The sequence below is a fragment of the Abramis brama genome (genome assembly GCF_963993115.1).
Source record: "Abramis brama genome assembly, chromosome: 23".
Taxonomy (NCBI): domain Eukaryota; kingdom Metazoa; phylum Chordata; class Actinopteri; order Cypriniformes; family Leuciscidae; genus Abramis; species Abramis brama.
The window spans coordinates 27835762-27853600 of NC_139985.1; the positions used below are offsets into that span (position 1 = coordinate 27835762).

The 17839-nt window shown below is 38.5% G+C and overlaps 1 protein-coding gene across 1 annotated transcript in view; it reads left to right on the forward strand.

The window, feature by feature from the left end:
* The window catches only part of col2a1b (collagen, type II, alpha 1b), a 64095-nt gene that overhangs the window by 25638 nt on the left and 20618 nt on the right, over positions 1-17839 (forward strand). Inside the window, exons 20-37 of the mRNA XM_084101216.1 lie at positions 339-383; positions 563-661; positions 2571-2624; positions 3320-3427; positions 3592-3645; positions 5220-5318; positions 5406-5459; positions 8602-8700; positions 9108-9161; positions 12140-12193; positions 12284-12337; positions 13444-13497; positions 13598-13642; positions 13723-13821; positions 15604-15711; positions 15952-16005; positions 17533-17586; positions 17703-17756. Coding sequence (XP_083957342.1) covers positions 339-383; positions 563-661; positions 2571-2624; positions 3320-3427; positions 3592-3645; positions 5220-5318; positions 5406-5459; positions 8602-8700; positions 9108-9161; positions 12140-12193; positions 12284-12337; positions 13444-13497; positions 13598-13642; positions 13723-13821; positions 15604-15711; positions 15952-16005; positions 17533-17586; positions 17703-17756 — 1242 coding nt within the window. The remainder of the gene's footprint in view (positions 1-338; positions 384-562; positions 662-2570; positions 2625-3319; positions 3428-3591; positions 3646-5219; positions 5319-5405; positions 5460-8601; positions 8701-9107; positions 9162-12139; positions 12194-12283; positions 12338-13443; positions 13498-13597; positions 13643-13722; positions 13822-15603; positions 15712-15951; positions 16006-17532; positions 17587-17702; positions 17757-17839) is intronic.

Sequence of the window (17839 nt, forward strand, 5' to 3'; positions counted from 1 at the left end):
ACCGATTAGTGGTGGGAAAATCAAACAAAGGAACACATGTGATGAATGAAAACAAACTGCCAGTCCATGAAAGTGAATCTAAAGGTGAATGAGTCCAGATGATTGTGACAGATACGCAGCATTAACAAGGAATGTGTGTTAGGTATTTGCATAAAAAAATGGTTACATGTTGCTGGACACCTATGATGTTTTATTATTCATTATTTCCTCATTTTTGTGAGGATTATTATTATATTTTTGCTTTTAAGTGGAACGTAGAGACCAAACCGCAACTGATGAAAGGATAACTGAGTGTTAGACGGTAACTCTCTGACTGTGTGCTCTCGCTCAATCTGCAGGGTAACCCTGGAACTGATGGCATCACCGGAGCTAAAGGATCAGGGGTACGTACATGCACGTGAACTTCCATGTGACTTTGTTATTTGTGAATGAGTTGTTTACTTCTATTGTTCATCTGAGCTTCACTCCTGTTTTGACATGATACACCGATCACTTGTGTGATCGCTTTGAATGACCCAAAGCTACACAATAGATGACATGAGGAGGCTGTTTCTTCCCGTAGGGTGCTCCTGGTATTGCTGGCGCTACTGGTTTCCCAGGCCCTCGTGGCCCTCCGGGACCTCAGGGAGCGACGGGTCCTCTGGGGCCCAAGGGACAGTCTGTGAGTTTCAGTTTTACTTTTAAATTTACCTCCTCGGCTGAGTAAGGAATAATCTTCTGTCAATTCAGGCGATCATGACCCTGATATGTGGTTTATTTAGCACTAATGACCAGCTGACTGTACATTACTAGCTATGTCCAGTAGAGTCAAGATTTGACTAGATTTTTTAAATAGAGATCATGATTCTCCCACAATTCTGAAAAGACAACTAAAGGTTCTAGCAAAATGTTAATTAATGCAATCTATTTTAAAATATTTTATTCATTTGATTTTTTTTTTTAAATCATCTTGAATAAATGGTTCAATGGCTCATTCAAAGACTTCATTGGTTTCATTACAGAATGAATCAGCGCTTTTAAACGAATCTCTTGAATGAATGATTCAATGACTCACTCATAAAGACTGTACTTGTTTTATTACTGGATGAATCAGTGTTTTTGAACAAATCTCTTGAATGAATGATTCAATGACTCACTCATAAAGACTGTACTTGTTTTATTACTGGATGAATCAGTGTTTTTGAACAAATCTCTTGAATGAATGATTCAATGACTCACTCATAAAGACTTCACTTGTTTCATTACTGGATGAATCAGCGTTTTTAAACAAATCTCTTGAATGAATGATTCAATGACTCACTCATAAAGACTTCACTGGTTTCATTACAGAATGAATCAGCGATTTTAAACGAATCTCTTGAATGAATGATTCAATGACTCACTCATAAAGACTTCACTGGTTTCATTACAGAATGAATCAGCGATTTTAAACGAATCTCTTGAATGAATGATTCAATGACTCTTTCATAAAGCCTTCACTGGTTTCATTACAGAATGAATCAGCAATTTTAAACAAATCTCTTGAATGAATGATTCAATGACTCACTCATAAAGACTTCACTGGTTTCATTACAGAATGAATCAGCGATTTTAAACAAATCTTTTGAATGAATGATTCAATGACTCACTCATAAAGACTGCACTTGTTTTATTATTGGATGAATCAGCGATTTTAAACGAATCTCTTGAATGAATGATTCAATGACTCACTCATAAAGACTGCACTTGTTTTATTACTGGATGAATCAGCGTTTTTAAACAAATCTCTAGAATGAATGATTCAATGACTCATACAAAGACTTAACAAAAGATAGCCAAATAGTTGTCATTTAAGAATAAGATCGCTTGGGTGTCTGAGTCGAGATCGCAATTTTTTAATGATTAATCGTGCAGCTCTAGTGTCCAATATATGAAAGTGAATAATGATATTAAGTAGTATCAGAAAACTTCTGTTCAGAAACACTGACACTGATATAGAGAATAACTGGAGCTTTTTCATAATCAAACGGCAACATTACACACTAAACACAGATGAACATGGGCAAATGCATGATACGTCCTCATTAAACAAGTAACATTATATCTAAACACACAGTAATGCTGCATGAGATATGAATTATTGGTTTTATTAAAAAAAACACAGGACCCTTCAAGTGCTGGCTGATATGTCAATATATAATGTAATGAAGATATAGATTTTTGATATGTATTATACAGTACATGTAGCTTTTAGTGGACAGGACTGTGTGAAGTTGATAGGTTAGAGGTTTAAAGACAAAAATGGAGAGTGGGACATGTTTGATAATGAAGTATTCAGAGCACAATGAGTCGTGATAGAGAACACAGTTCAGTACTCGCATGCTATTTGTGTAGTGTTTTGTACTTGAATAAAACTGTTAGACAACTCCTGTCGTGAGATAAGATTATGGTCACATCACCCACTCCTAGACCCTTCAATCCCATCATTCAGAGGATCTTCTGGTCTCATCTGATAGTGTTGATCTCAGATCAGATCACGCGCTTCATGATTTACAGTAACAGATCTGACCCTGATGTGTGCTTGTCTTCAGGGTGATCCGGGTCTCGCAGGGTTCAAGGGTGAGGCTGGTCCTAAAGGAGAAATTGTAAGTCCTTACATTCACACTAGAAGTCATTCAGTCTTCAGTCATTCAGTCATTCAAACTTCATAAATAATAACTTCATTATATGCAGCACTACAAACAAAGCTGAAATACAAGGACTGAATGAACTGTAAACATAAAGAATGTCACTAACACTTTACTTCAAGCCTTTATGTATGATGTATTATAAAGGTATTCATGATGTACATTATAATTCATTATATATTTTCATAAACAATTGTAACCAAAGTTAATATGTATTGTAATATGTGCAGATATTGTTATATCTGAAGTTGTTTGTCATGTGTTTTAATGCATTATATATTATAAAGGTGTGACAGTGAACAAATAAGTATTATATTATATCTGTGGTTACAATTATTCATGAGAGCATACAGTGCATTATAATGTGCAATAAAAGGCATAATTAATGCATTAAAATACTTTTATAATGCATTATATATAAAGGCTTTAAGTAAAGTGTTGCCAGGATGTTTACATAAAACAATGTTGCATTAAAATAATATTGATTTTGTTGCTGCTATACATAGATGCAAGCAAAAACACATGTGAGAAGTCAGTTTTTAGTATTTAAACCTTCTTTCAGTGTGTTTATGAGCTGTCTGTCAGAGGATGCAGTGTGTTTTACAGGACGTCAAATGAAAATGAATGTTTTAAATGAAGCGTGGTTTGTTCAGGGCAGCGCTGGTCTTCAGGGGTCCATCGGCCCCGCCGGAGAGGAGGGCAAGCGAGGACCCAGAGGAGAGCCTGGCGCCGCTGGACCCGTCGGCCCGCATGGAGAGAGAGTGAGACATGTCGCCTCATATCATATAACTTCATCTGCTCCTCTCGAGTCGTGTTTAACATTAACACGTGACCCATACGTGTATTGTGTCTCTAGCTCCTTTAGATGAAGCATTACACTGCATTCTGTAAATAACATTCATCAATGATAAGATGTTTTCTGCAGGGTGCTCCTGGCAATCGAGGTTTTCCTGGACAAGATGGTCTGGCTGGTCCGAAGGTGAGATCCATGCTCAAAATGCAAAATACAATAAACCCTTACTGGAATTTTATGCTGGATGTGATGCAACATTACTGGTAAATTGAACAAAGCCTTGGTCGACTAGTAGTCGCTCGTTTAAGCCATTAGTCGACTAGTCACGTTGTTCCACATGACAGAGAAATACTAAACCATAAAAGTGAACCTTGAAGATACAAATTAAGCGCTCAATTGTACGTATAAAGCGCACACACAAGTATTGATTATGAATGTTTTAGAAAAAACAGAAAGGAGACTGTCTGGGCATTTTAATAATTTCCCTAGTGATAAAAACCTATGCCAAAATGTATTTAAAATACACTATAAATCCATTAACATATTTTTGACATATTGCTTGAGACTTAATGATATAAATATTAAAATTACTTCTTTATTGCACAATGCACATTTCTTAATATTAAGCCTAAAATGTGTTGAATATCAGTATTAGTAAGGATAGTATGATCACTGTATAATTTAAATGCAAGATATTTAAAGTGTACCTAAAGTTTACTCGCAATAATTTCACTTCAGCACAATTAAATATACTTCAGTATATCTTTAGTTGGACCTCAGCACTATTTCTGGATAACTAAAGTACATGAAGTACAAAATTAGTTGTTCCAGTTTAGCAGACTTTAAGTATACCAGTTTAGTCTGCCAAAAGTACAATTGCAGGGTATTTATATTAAGTACATAAATATGTGAAAGTATTTGTGGTATACTTAGCATAAAATAAATGTATTTCTAATATATTTTAATGTATTTATTTTGACTAGGGTTATTAATAACCTAGTGTTTTCTGCAAACATGACTCTTATCTCATAGTATAGCGGATGCACCTATAGAGAGAGATGCACGTTAAGTTAAACGTTATACTAGTTTAGCTTTCAAACAAACACTTGGATATGTGCCTAATAATAGTGCACATTTATCTAGGTTAATGTTAACGTAACATAATTACCACATGGACCAGATGTCTTAAAGTCCCGCTGTGGTGAAAATCCAGCTTTTAATGTTGTTTATGTGTCTATGTGGTGTTTTTAATGTGCTTTAAGACAAACCATGTGTAAATTCATAAGTCGACACCATTACTGAGTATTTTCTCCTTAAAACTGCAGTGAACCAAAGACAGTCTCAAAAACACGCTTTGAAATCGCTGGTGTTTCTGACGTCACAAACTACCTTGTAACCAATCAGATCAACGTGTGATCATCGACGAGTGAACATTTTCAAGGAAAAAACGTTTAAATATGTCATTTTGGTGATCAAAGATGAGTTTTAATTAACTGAGTAGTTAAAATTTCATCGACTAAGCCTCTTCTCGTCGACTAACGTTTTGTCGACTATTAGGGGTCAGCCCTAGTGACTAAACTCAAAATGTGTCTGATATTGTTCTTTGGGAATGTAGCAGACACAGCTCCGTGTCCGTCAGTAAAGATTGCACTATTACATCGGAAACCAAACTATGACTTAGCAAATGGTTATGAAGATCATATCAGGTTTTACTTGACTGCAGCATGTGTTCAGTGTCGGTCATTCTCCGTGTGTTGCAGGGCGCTCCGGGTGAGCGTGGACCTGCGGGCGGATCGGGACCCAAGGGAGCCAGCGGAGACCCTGGACGGCCTGGGGAACCGGGTCTGCCTGGTGCACGGGTACGTCAGTCCATTGCTCTGCACTGCCGACAGATCTGATACTGATCACACATGTTTATCATAATCACTGGCATTCTCCTTTCACAGGGTCTGACGGGACGTCCGGGTGATGCCGGTCCACAGGGCAAAGTCGGTCCATCTGTGAGTAAACACAGCCAATATTTTGACTATATAGCCATATATATATAGCCTAACTTAGGTATAGGAACTACAGTATATAAAAAAGCATTAGGGTTTGCCGTGTGGTCAATGCTCAGTGTCGCTTGCTGAGCAGAAATACATAATCATGTTTCTCTTGGTCCCTTTAAAGTTGTGTTGGATTTTCTCTTTAGTGTAAAGGTTGAGAGGTCCATCTATCACTGTTTTAGATGTTCATAGAGTTAGTTTGTGGAGTAAATATAGGCTATAATCTGTGTGTGTACATGTTTTTTTATGGTGTTCGAGTGCGTTCGGCCAATCAGCGAACACTAACGTCACTGGTAGTTCCAATAGTGCTGGTTTAGACCCGACTCTGAAAAGGAGATAAATTAGTTCCTTCAAAAGGAGTTGCTAGAACTAAAATCGGTCCCCGTTCCTGCGGTGCGAACACACCAAAAGCTGGCACTTCTGCCAATAGTTATAGGAACTATGAAAAGGTTCCTTTGGCGCGAAAGCCCCTTATGATTAATAGTGAACCTTCCCATCACAAAGAGATTATTTAGTGAAGAAAATCAATTAATATTGCGCTTTAGATATCGAATTATAACACTCTGCTAAATTGTACTCAAATTACAAGGGGTACTGATCTAATGTATAAAAAAAATTAAAAAAACAGTGTATATAAATATTACAGATATGTATTTACACAAACAACATTGGACTAAAATAACAGTTTATATACTGTATATATTAGGGGTGTAATGGTACACAAACATGACGGCTCGGTTCGTACCTCGGTATTGAAGTCACTATCTTCAGTCAGTATCTTTTTAGATATAATAAACACTCAAATAAAAAAAAAAAAGTTCTTTAAATTGCACATAAGGCAGGTTTTGTATTAAAAATGCTTCTAAATCTAATTATAAAGTACATTTTCTACTCCAATTCATTTTTGAAAGACAATCATTTACGCAGTGGCTGTCATAACTTGTTTTCATGACAAATTTATTTAAACATACATTAAATAATCAAGACATTACTCACAGGTTAAGTAAATATAATGAATCGGCTAATATAGTGCGTATACGAAATGATTCTCTCTAGAGTTAATTTCTCTAGCGAACTAGTGTCTAGTGACACTAAATGCCTGAGGTAAGTGTAATGCTTCATGAGATATTATTTTCAAGCTGTTTTATTGTTTTATTTATCGTTCCGCAGTTGAAACACTGTTTGAGAGATATAAACAAACGGATCGTTCATCTCTTCTTCTTCTGAGCTTTTGAAACAGCATTGCGCCCCCTTCTGGATTGGAGTGTGGATCGCCTGTGACTGAATGTTTTCGTCTATACCGTACGGTTCGGGACGAATACATGTACCATTACACCCCTAATATGTATATAATATATACCGTCCCCTTTGCAGTCAGATGTGCGCCCTCAATAGACCTTATTCAGAGCAGCGCCATCACATGTTTTCAATGGCATTTGGTCTAAAGCTCTTAGATCACTTAGGCCTATAATGTTTCACAGCTCATATTGCCGGGAGTTTTATGTCTACTGAAGTTTCTTGGAAAGATATTTTGCTGTGTTTTGTCAGCAGAACAATACAAAAACACATTAAATAACAATACAAGCGATGCATGTCTATCCCTCACAGCCTCGCTTTCATTGCCGTTAAAAATCTAATATGGCGCTGCTGTGAATAAGGTCTATGCACACTTTTGCGGAAAGTCAAAGAGGCAAGACCCAGTCCAATTTTAGACACACACTTGCGAACTTCCCTAAGCACTTCCCCTCGGGGGAATCCCTGCCGCCATTTTGAAGTGCGTTCCACTTCGTGAAGTGGACGATGGAAGTTTATGTGGACAGACCCTCGTTCCCTCGATTTTGACCGAGGGAGCGAGTCTACTTCATATGTACACTTCAGGCACCTTTATGTCCCACAATGCAGTACGATTGTGACGTCACCACAGATCTCGTCTAACCACCACCACAACAAACAACTCTATGATATATTAATTATATATTTTTTTAATTTAAAACAACCCAAACACACCTATATACATTTGGATGCTGCATTAAACAAATTCTTAAAAGGAAAACAAAATAATAATAATAAATGAACTCCACAGCTGATTCCAAGTGATCAAGGGCTTAGGACGTACCAATTCAGCCCATTGCAGTTTCCACCAGTAGTGGGCACTCGTGCAACGTCAGCAATGACGTACATCTGAGTGAACGAGACGGAGGGAAGTTAGCGGCGAGTGAACGAGATGGAGGGAAGTTAGCGAGTGAACGAGGCGGAGGGAAGTTAGCGAGTGAACGAGGCGGAGGGAAGTTAGCGAGTGAACGAGGCGGAGGGAAGTTAGCGAGTGAACGAAACGGAGGGAAGTTAGCGAGTGAACGAGGCGGAGGGAAGTTAGCGAGTGAAGGGCATGACAATTTTGGACTGGAACGCAGCCCATAAGTGCATATGAAGTGTGCCATTTTGGACAGGGCCTTAGAGAGAATTATTCACTTCCTACTTCCTGTCATGTGATCTCTTACATGACAAGAAGTCTCAAAAAGGTGTGTCCAAATTTGCATACTAATCTACATTTTGAAGAGTAAATAGTGCCAATAAGAAAAAGTGCACTTCAAATGCCCGAATGGTGCACTTCAGTGAACTGAAAAACGTGTGTAATGTTGGAGACTCATCGGTCGCAGCTTTAGATATTTATTGGAGGGGGACGGGCTGGCAAAATAACCTTATGAAATTCATACACCACACAGTTAAGTACATGGCGTAAGTGCATAGTGTTTCATTTGGAGCACAACTATAATTTTTAAAGACAAACGCACACATGCTATAATCTGAGCTGTAGTAATGTGTTTGGATCCTTTTTTTATAATTACTTTTTTTTTATTGTAGGAATACATACAGAAATTGTACAAAATACACACATCGACAAAAAATAAAACGAAACACAGACAAACAACAATATAAGGATAGACAAAGAAAAAACTAAACAAACAAAAAAAAAAGGTAGAGAAAAGAAAGACTTTATAAATTGAAATATTTGTCCTTTGGGGGTGTTGAGTGTTTTAGGGTGTTCAGTAATTAAACATGTGTTTGGATCCTGAATAACGGAGTTGTTATCCCGTAGGGCGCTGCGGGCGAGGACGGTCGGCCGGGACCCCCGGGGCCTCAGGGTGTTCGTGGCCAGCCGGGAGTGATGGGATTCCCTGGACCCAAGGGTGGCAATGTAAACATGAACACTCTTATCATTACACGTCTGTTTGATTTGTGTGCATTTCGGCAACTTGAATGTGTACATTACTGGTCTTTTTTATTAATTATTACGCTAAACACTTTTTGGTAACACTTTATTTTACAGTGTCCTTGTTACATATGTTACATGTACTTACCATAGTAATAACAGTAAATTGTGCATAATTACATGCAATTAACCCTCAACCAAACCCTAATCCTACCCTAACCCTATAGTAAGCACATGTAGTTAATTAATATTACTCAGCACTTAAATATATAATTACACTGTAACAATGACACCTTAAAATAAAGTGTAACCCACTTTTTATAGTTAACATATAGTGCTCTGAATCTTAAAGCGTAATGCAGTTTATATCAGGCATGTTTCTCTCTCTGCAGGGTGAGGCTGGGAAGGCCGGAGAGAAGGGACTCGCTGGAGCTCCGGGTTTGCGTGTAAGTTTTGCTGTCCGATATCCTCAACTCATCCACACTGCTAAACAAAGTGGAAGCAGAACAGCTTGACTGATCTTCAGGCCGACTGAGCGCTGGTCCTTCTCATTAGCAGCGCTGAGCTCTCTTGGCAGCGTTTCTTAGCAGTTTCTGTCTCTCAGAGCTAAAACGGTCATGTGCTTTTAGGAAAACTGGACATTTGGATGCATTTCGGTGGCTCTCGTATATATTTCAGTCAACATCACTAAACATAGATTTGGGTAAATGGTAATTTACGAAGAGAAAAATAGTAAGTGTGATATTATCAAGAAAACATGCTGTTTCCAAAACTAGCTGTTATTTCCAAGCTTTATGGTCGTGTGCACATGATGGACCGAGTGAGATTCTTACATGGATGTTTCTTCAAGAGACTTGCACAAAATGCATTCAGTGACTTCCTTAAAATGACATGAATTATTTTCTCACACAAACATCAGCAAAACTATGATCCTACTGGACGATTTGCATGTTTACATGTTCTTTTCAAAACTGTTAAACTATAAGTTCAAAACTTGACATAATACAAAAATGAATAAGACAGCAATTTCATACAGAAAATACTGAAATATATTCTGAATCTGAAATGCTATCAAAACAATTGGATGTAGCTGAACACACACGTGTGTTACAGCTTTTTACAATCACTACGACCCATTTCTCAAAAGCAGTTCATTTCACATTCAAAATGCAAAATACCAAAACACTTCATTCATGTCTCAAATCAACTCGTTCTTCCAGAACACTAGCAAAGGTTTCACCCGACAATGACCTCAAAAACACCAACAACACTTTTGTAAAACTTCTTTACAAAACAAGAATGACACTCTCTCCTGTTTATTATCCACCACATGGTCCATGTTTACATTACAGTACAAACTTATTCCTAAATGGTTCCCCTTTTAGATCGTAATGAAACTGATAGACTAACACCTGTGTGTGTTCAGCTACTGTACATCTAATTGTGTTGATAGTATTTCATTTTTAAATCCAGAATATATTTCATTATGGTATTACTGTAGAAATGTTGCAAATTCCGGTCTTATTCATTATTGTATTATGTTATGTTTTGAAACGAGCATGTGAACATGAAAATTGTCCTGTAGGTTCAGTTTTGCTGGTGTTTGTGTCGAAGTGAGAAAAAAAATCATGTAATTTGAAAGATCCCAGCATTCAGCAAGCAATTTTGCGTTTAAAAGACGTCTAATAGCCGTCCAAACACTATGGAAGGCATTTTCTGCCAAATTTAAATAAATAAATTAAATGATTAAAATGAAAATTAAAACCAGATTAACGATTTCATTATAGAAAACAGTACGCAAAATATGTGACAAAATTGAGAATGAAATTAAATGATTTCATTTTCACAGCATTATCCCTGTCAAATTGAAAAATAAAATGCAATTGGTGATTTCACATTTCATTTTCACTACAGTCTCGAGGCAAGACTGCCAATATTAGTCTAACATCATAACTAGGTTATGAATTCTAGCTTTACAGAAGGCGTGTCTCAGCGCCGTTACTAGAATAAGCCACACCCACTTATTAACATAGAATTTTCATGCAGGTTGTCTTTGAAAATGAAAACGAAAATGAAAACTGTGAAATAAAAGAGGAATTAAAATGAAAACGAAAATTTACATTTGTATTTGAATTGTGTCACTATTATTGCGTGAGCGTTACTAAAGAGCATTGTAAAAACTGTATTTGCAGTTTCTTTTTCACGTTTGGCTTTTCATTTTAATATTGGCAGTCTTGCCTCGAGACTGTAGTGAAAATGAAATGTGAAATAACCAATTGCATTTTATTTTTCAATTTGACAGGGATAATGCTGTGAAAATGAAATCATTTAATTTCATTCTCAATTTTGTCACATTTTTTTGCATACAGTTTTCTGTAATGAAATCGTTAATCTGGTTTTTATTTTTATTTTAATCATTTAATTTATTTATTTAAATTTGGCAGAAAATGCCTTCCATAAAACATAGCCCAGACGTCTGGCTAAAACAAGGAACATTTGGACTGTCATTGAAAATTAAATAGACGATTAAACCATCGCACGAGAATAGATAGATACCATCGGTCAAATAGAGACTAGTCATCAATTAGATAACAAATAAATGAAATGAGTGAAGAAATGAAATCAAACAGCTTGTAATCACTGTTGACTTTGCTTTCATGATGGAGTATCATACATCTCATCTCGCAAGTTATTTTGGCAAAAACGACATGTAACCAAATTCAAGGTTATTTTGTCTAGAAGTGTGTTACTCATAGCCGGACTATATCGGGTCTATAGTTAACCTAGACGGAGAAATGACGGCTATTGCTTGCTGAGATATAGTCATTGAGTACATTTTGTACAAAAGCAAAGATAAATGATGCACAGTTGTGAAGAGTTTTGAAAAAGTGCCCCAAGTATTGACATTATAAAACAAAAATCTGTAATAGCAGGTGTAAACTGCCTAAAGCTGTTAGCTGTTACGTGCATTACGTGCTAACGGAAGTGACGTCGACGTCCGGGTTAGCGTTAGCATTAGCCGTCTGGCAAGTGTTATTTTAATAAACTCCTGATGTACTTACAAACTTTCCAATGCCTCGTTTTATGAGTACAGAACCTATTTGTACTACTGTAGAAGTTTGGTGCCATTCTGGGCATTATTAGCGGGGTAATTTACCAGATACATCCTTGGATCCATTAGCGCCTGCACTAAACCATCCGGCTGATATCTCTAAATAAGCTCTAACTTTAATAATGTTCAACCAAGGGGAAAAAGGCTTCTGGGGGGTGTTTGGCTCGAGGTCATGGTGCAAAGGACCCTAGGTTGATTTTACTCCGAACCATCCCTTTAAGAAACTAGAAGAGTTTGTCAGCAAATACGACGCACCCTTTCACACCTCAGCTTCACCTCATACAGCGCTGACGAACGTCTTGTCCTCTGCAGGGTCTGCCTGGTAAAGACGGAGAGACGGGCGCCGCTGGACCCCCTGGACCTGCTGTGAGTGTGTCTCTGTGTGTGTGTGTGTCCACGTCACGTGCTAATGCAAGATTAAGCAGAATGAGCGCTGAGATGATGTGATGTTCACAGGGTCCTGCAGGAGAGAGAGGAGAGCAGGGTCAGCCAGGACCATCGGGCTTCCAGGTGAGTGTGTGAACGCTGCAGATCACTGTTGCTGTGCTTTATATTAGAGCTGCACGATTCTGGATAAACTGAACATCATGATTTTTTTGTTTATAATAGAGATCACAATTCTCTTCTTTAAAAAAAAAAAAAAAAAACGGTTTGAATTGATGATATAATGACTCACTCATAAACACTTCACTTGTTTCATTACTGGATGAATCAGCATTTTTTTAAACGAATCTCTTGAATAAATCATTCAATGACTCACTCACAAAGACTTCATTTGTTTCAGTACTGGATGAATCAGCGTTTTTAGATGAATATCTTGAACAAATGATTCAGTGACAAATACATTTATAACAGTCAATTATGTAATTGAAACAATCATTATTTGAAGTGTCAAGTTACTTTCAAAAGGTGATTTACTCTATTTTGATCACTACCTTAGGCATCAGTGTTTATAACTGAATTATAAACTTTTATCCCAGTACTTCTGTGATAATCTGAGCAATTGTAAAACAGAATTAATGATACTGTGTGTTGAAAAGACACAAAGAGTTTTTGAGTTTTAACCTATAGGGTTAGAGTAGGATTAGGTTTGTTGTAGGCTTAGTTGCATGTAATTATGCATAATTTACTGTTATTACTATAGTAACTACATTCAACATGTAACAAGGACACTAGTGTGGTAACACTTTATTTTACAGTGTCCTTGTTACATATGTTACATGTACTTACATTATGTGTTACATTTTACTGACTATAAGTAACTTTACAAGTACGTTTATAAGTTTATAAGTTTATAAAAGTTTATTGTTAAATTTATAAGTTTATTAGTTTATAAGTAACTTTACAAGTACGTCAACTTCTACTAACCCGAACTCGACCCTTAAAGAGTTACTAGTTACTTGTAAAATTAATGAGAGCTAGTTGACATGCAGTTACTTACAGTGTGTCGAATGTCTAAAGTGGACTATCAAAATAAAGTAACATTAATTGAAATAGTAGTTATAAACACTTAATATAAAATGGGACCATTTATTTTAATAACATGTTTGGATATGGTTATATTTGTTAGAGAGCATAACAGATCAGAAAACGTCTGATGTTTGTGATGTTCATAGGGTCTGCCCGGACCCCCCGGTCCCCCTGGTGAAGGAGGGAAACCCGGTGATCAGGTAAGAGTCCCTGAATCCCACGAGGAATCTTTACTTGTTTTTCTGTTGGCCACACATAGATGTGTAATAAAGCCGTGCGTGTGTGTCTTTGCTCATCCAGGGTGTTCCAGGAGAAGCTGGAGCCGCAGGGGTCACTGGACCCCGAGTGAGTCTCAAACCCTCGCTTTCTCTTTGCTTTGTAAGTACGTTGTATTCCGTGTGTTAAAGTTCCCGTGTCTTGCTCAGGGTGAGCGCGGTTTCCCAGGAGAGAGAGGAGGTGCGGGGCCGCAGGGCCTCCAGGGGCCTCGAGGTTTACCAGGAACTCCGGGAACCGACGGACCCAAGGTAAGGGATCAATCAGACAGAGATTACCATCAACAACTCATGATTTCTTCTTCTAGAGTGTGTCAACCTAAGCATTACAATGTCATAATGACTGTGGCTTAAACCTGTTCAGGAGTATATGTGTGGATGTGTAAGGTTTTGTTCGTTGATTATGTGCATACACTTGATATCTGGTCAAAATTTCTAAACTGTTAAAGGGTTAGTTCACCCAAAAATGAAGATTCTGTCAGTAATTTCTCTCCCTCATGTTGTTCCAACCCCGTAAGACTTTCGTTCATCTTCAGAACACAAATGAAGATAATCTGAGAGCTGGCTCACTCCTCCATAGGCTTCTCTGTTATTGAAACTTGCCAGCCCAGAAAGTTAGTAAAGACTTAGTTAAAATAGTCCAAGTGACTACAGTGGCTCAACCTTAAGTTTATCAAGCGACGAGAATACTTTTTGTGCGCAAAAACAACAACAAAAATACCGACTTTATTCAACTCTTCATTTTCTTCTGTGTTTCTCTGAGTGAGTTCACGTAGTGTAACAGCGCAGCGCTTCTGGGTTGTACGTCAGAACGGAGGCTCACTATTGGCCGACGCTGGTCATGTGTGTGATGCGTGTGATGCTGGCCAATAGTGAGCCTCCGTTCTGACGTACAACCCAGAAGCGCTGCGCTGTTACACTACGTTACACACTTAGGGCCCTATCTTGCACCCAGCGCAATTGACTTTGTACACCGACGCATGTATCATTCCTATTTTGCACCCGCGCACAGCGGACTTTTCCCTCCACAGACGCACGTCGGTAAATTAGGGAATGAACTTGCGCTCCCGGGGGCGGTTCAGCGAAAAGAGGAGGTGTGTTCCGGCGCAAACGTTCCCTGGTGCTATTATGCAGTTTCAGAAAACAATTCCGCCACAGACCAGGAGAAACCTCGTCTAAAGTCAGTGGCGCGTTATTCAGATGCTATTTTAAGGGCGCATGCTTGGCCATAATGTAGCGTGAGCACAACACACATACACTTTGCTTCTCTCATCTACACAGACGCAGCAGTTCACATTTTACAAACCATACATTATTACAAGGAACAATATTACACGAGGGAAATCATTGTTGTGTCCATGAAGATGTGAAAAAATAGGCATAAATCTAGCTTACACATTTACCCAAATTATCATACGCCTGTTTAACCAAAGCTAATTTGGGTGTGTTTCTCCATCCCCAATGTCACTTCTCTGTGTTTTACGGCCCTGACGAGAACGTCGGTCTCCTCGGCTGTGAACCGCTCCTGGCAAATCCGCCATTATAATAGCAATCCGCCATGGAAAAAGCGCGCCTGCTCTTAAAGGGAATGTGAGATGACGCTCTGATTGTTTTTTTTCACGTTATGCCCAAACCACACCTATGAATAATGAAGCTACTTCATACCAACACATTTTAGATTTGCGTCGGGCGCAAGAGTCATTTATCCCGCCGGTATAATAGCAACAGCGCCGAGACCCGCCCACAAAATTACTTGCGTTTCGCGCTTGATACTTGCGTTTCAGATCGTTAAAATAGGGCCCAAAGTCTTACGGGGTTGGAACAATATAAGTGTGAGTAATTACTGACAGAATTTATATATAAGGGGAAATATATTTTCACTATTCTCCTGTATCTGTATCCTGGTATTATTGTAAAAGTTCAATAAACAGATAAAAACCCTCCTGACTGGTTTCTGTCCAGTGAAGCAGCATTCACTATGTGTGTGGCTCTAACTGTGTGTGTGTGTGTGTGTGTGTGTGTGTGTGTGTGCAGGGTGGCGTCGGCCCCGCAGGAACTCCTGGAGCTCAGGGGCCTCCGGGATTACAGGGAATGCCTGGAGAGAGAGGGACCTCTGGGATTCCTGGACCAAAGGGGGACAGAGTGAGTGCAACAACTAAACATCTCTGAGATTTATTCAGATCCGCTCTCTGTGAGAACAGCTTGATTAGAAAGTTCTTCTGCACATAGACTGGTGTGTGTGTGTGTGTGTAGAAAATGGTTCTTGGTTTATGTAGTTAATGGTAGATAGGAAGGAATGGTTTCAAAGATAATTGAAAACATTTGCAATAAAGGTGCTGTAATAGATATCGGTTATAAGATATGACTGTGTGTGTGTCTCAGGGTGATAACGGTGAGAAAGGACCTGAAGGAGCTCCTGGGAAAGACGGCGCAAGAGTAAGATGATCAATCGTCTCTTTCTTCCAGTAGATACTAACATCTTCAGAACTTTTGATATTCACTTTGTGTTGATTTTTTTTACATTTGTGGTTGGCTGTTGCTTTTCAAGCACAGATGAAAATACTAACATCTAGTGAGTGTGTGGGTGTGTGGGTGTGTGAGTGAGTGAGTGAGTGAGTGGGTGAGTGAGTGAGTGTGTGAGTGAGTGTGTGAGTGAGTGAGTGAGTGAGTGAGTGTGAGTGAGTGTGTGAGTAAGAATGTGTGAGTGAGTGTGTGAGTGTGTGAGTGAGTGAGTGAGTGTGTGAGAGTGTGAGTGAGTGACTGTGTGAGTGAGTGAGTGAGTGAGTGAGTGTGTGAGTGAGTGAGTGAGTGAGTGAGGTGTAGTGAGTGTGTGAGTGTGAGTGTGAGTGTGAGTGTGAGTGTGAGTGTGAGCGTGAGTGTGAGCGTGAGTGTGAGCGTGAGTGTGAGTGTGAGTGTGAGTGTGAGTGTGAGTGTGTGTGTGTGCGTGAGAGTGAGAGTGAGTGTGAGTGAGTGTGAGTGAGTGAGTATGTGAGTGAGTGAGAGTGAGAGTGAGAGTGAGTGTGAGTGCGAGTGAGAGTGAGTGAATTACAACGCACAGTGCTTTTATGTGAAGATTCAGTTCTATTTTGCGCCTTTTTGCACTTTTAATATTTATTTTTAATATCAATCACATCATTCATCCATGCTTCGTTATTAATAACTTCAAATAAAATCGTCAACTGAAAGCTGCGTGGATTATCATAAATGTTTCATAAACGTGTATAGGACATAAAAGGTTTCTGCATTAAAAGCAAAAGTACTCAGTGAAATGTTTCAAAATGTCTCTTTGTATCTTTGATACAAATGTTTTATGTTTCAGTCCCGTCACTTTTTTTTTATATAGCCTACTTTTAAATTTTCGCTGCTGTTCTAAAAATAGTTTTCGGCATTACCACAAACAAGCTACGAAACTGCTTGAATCTGAGCGGAGGAGCTCTAGGACTGCTGTCGTGACACTCGCGAAGAAGCACTGATCACTGTGACCGGTACAACTTGAAATATATTATTCTAAACTTTTCTTTTCATTACCTTCAGTAGGTAACAAAGGATTTTTAATTGGTTGCTTTTTCTACAGAAAGCTGATCTCTATTGATGTGTCCAATTTTTTATCGATCATTTATTGGTAAAGAGTGTGAGACCTGTGTTCCCGACCGCTGATCTAGTGTGTGTGTGTGTGTGCCTGTGTGCCTGTGTGTGCAATGTTGATCTAAAAGATGCTTCTCAAACTACCAGTAAACAGTGAACTGTATGTCTGCAATATTTACAAACGGCAATAAGATAATGAATGTAAAATTAAATACCACAACAAATAGGTCACAACAAATGTCCATTCACTGTATTTCCAGCTGAGAGACTCTCAGTGACGCACGGGTTTAATGGGACACTTTAGCCGTGTGTCCGACGACACTTGCACAGAGAATTCACTCTTTCATGTTTATGAACAGAATTCTTGTGTCTTTACAGGGTTTAACGGGTCCAATCGGTCCTCCAGGTCCTGGGGGACCCAACGGTGAAAAGGTACTAAAGTTACCTGTTTGTTATTAGTTAATTTCTTTGTTGAATGTCTAATATTAACCACTGCATCACACATTAATTCATAATTGAGCCTGATCCATTGCTCATTCATTCCTCAGGGAGAATCTGGACCCATGGGACCGTCTGGAGCTGCTGGTACTCGCGGTGTTCCTGTGAGTCTCTCACAAACTACATCAGTCTTCACGAACCTGTGCTCATATTAGTGTCATTTATCAACTTTACATACATTTTACAT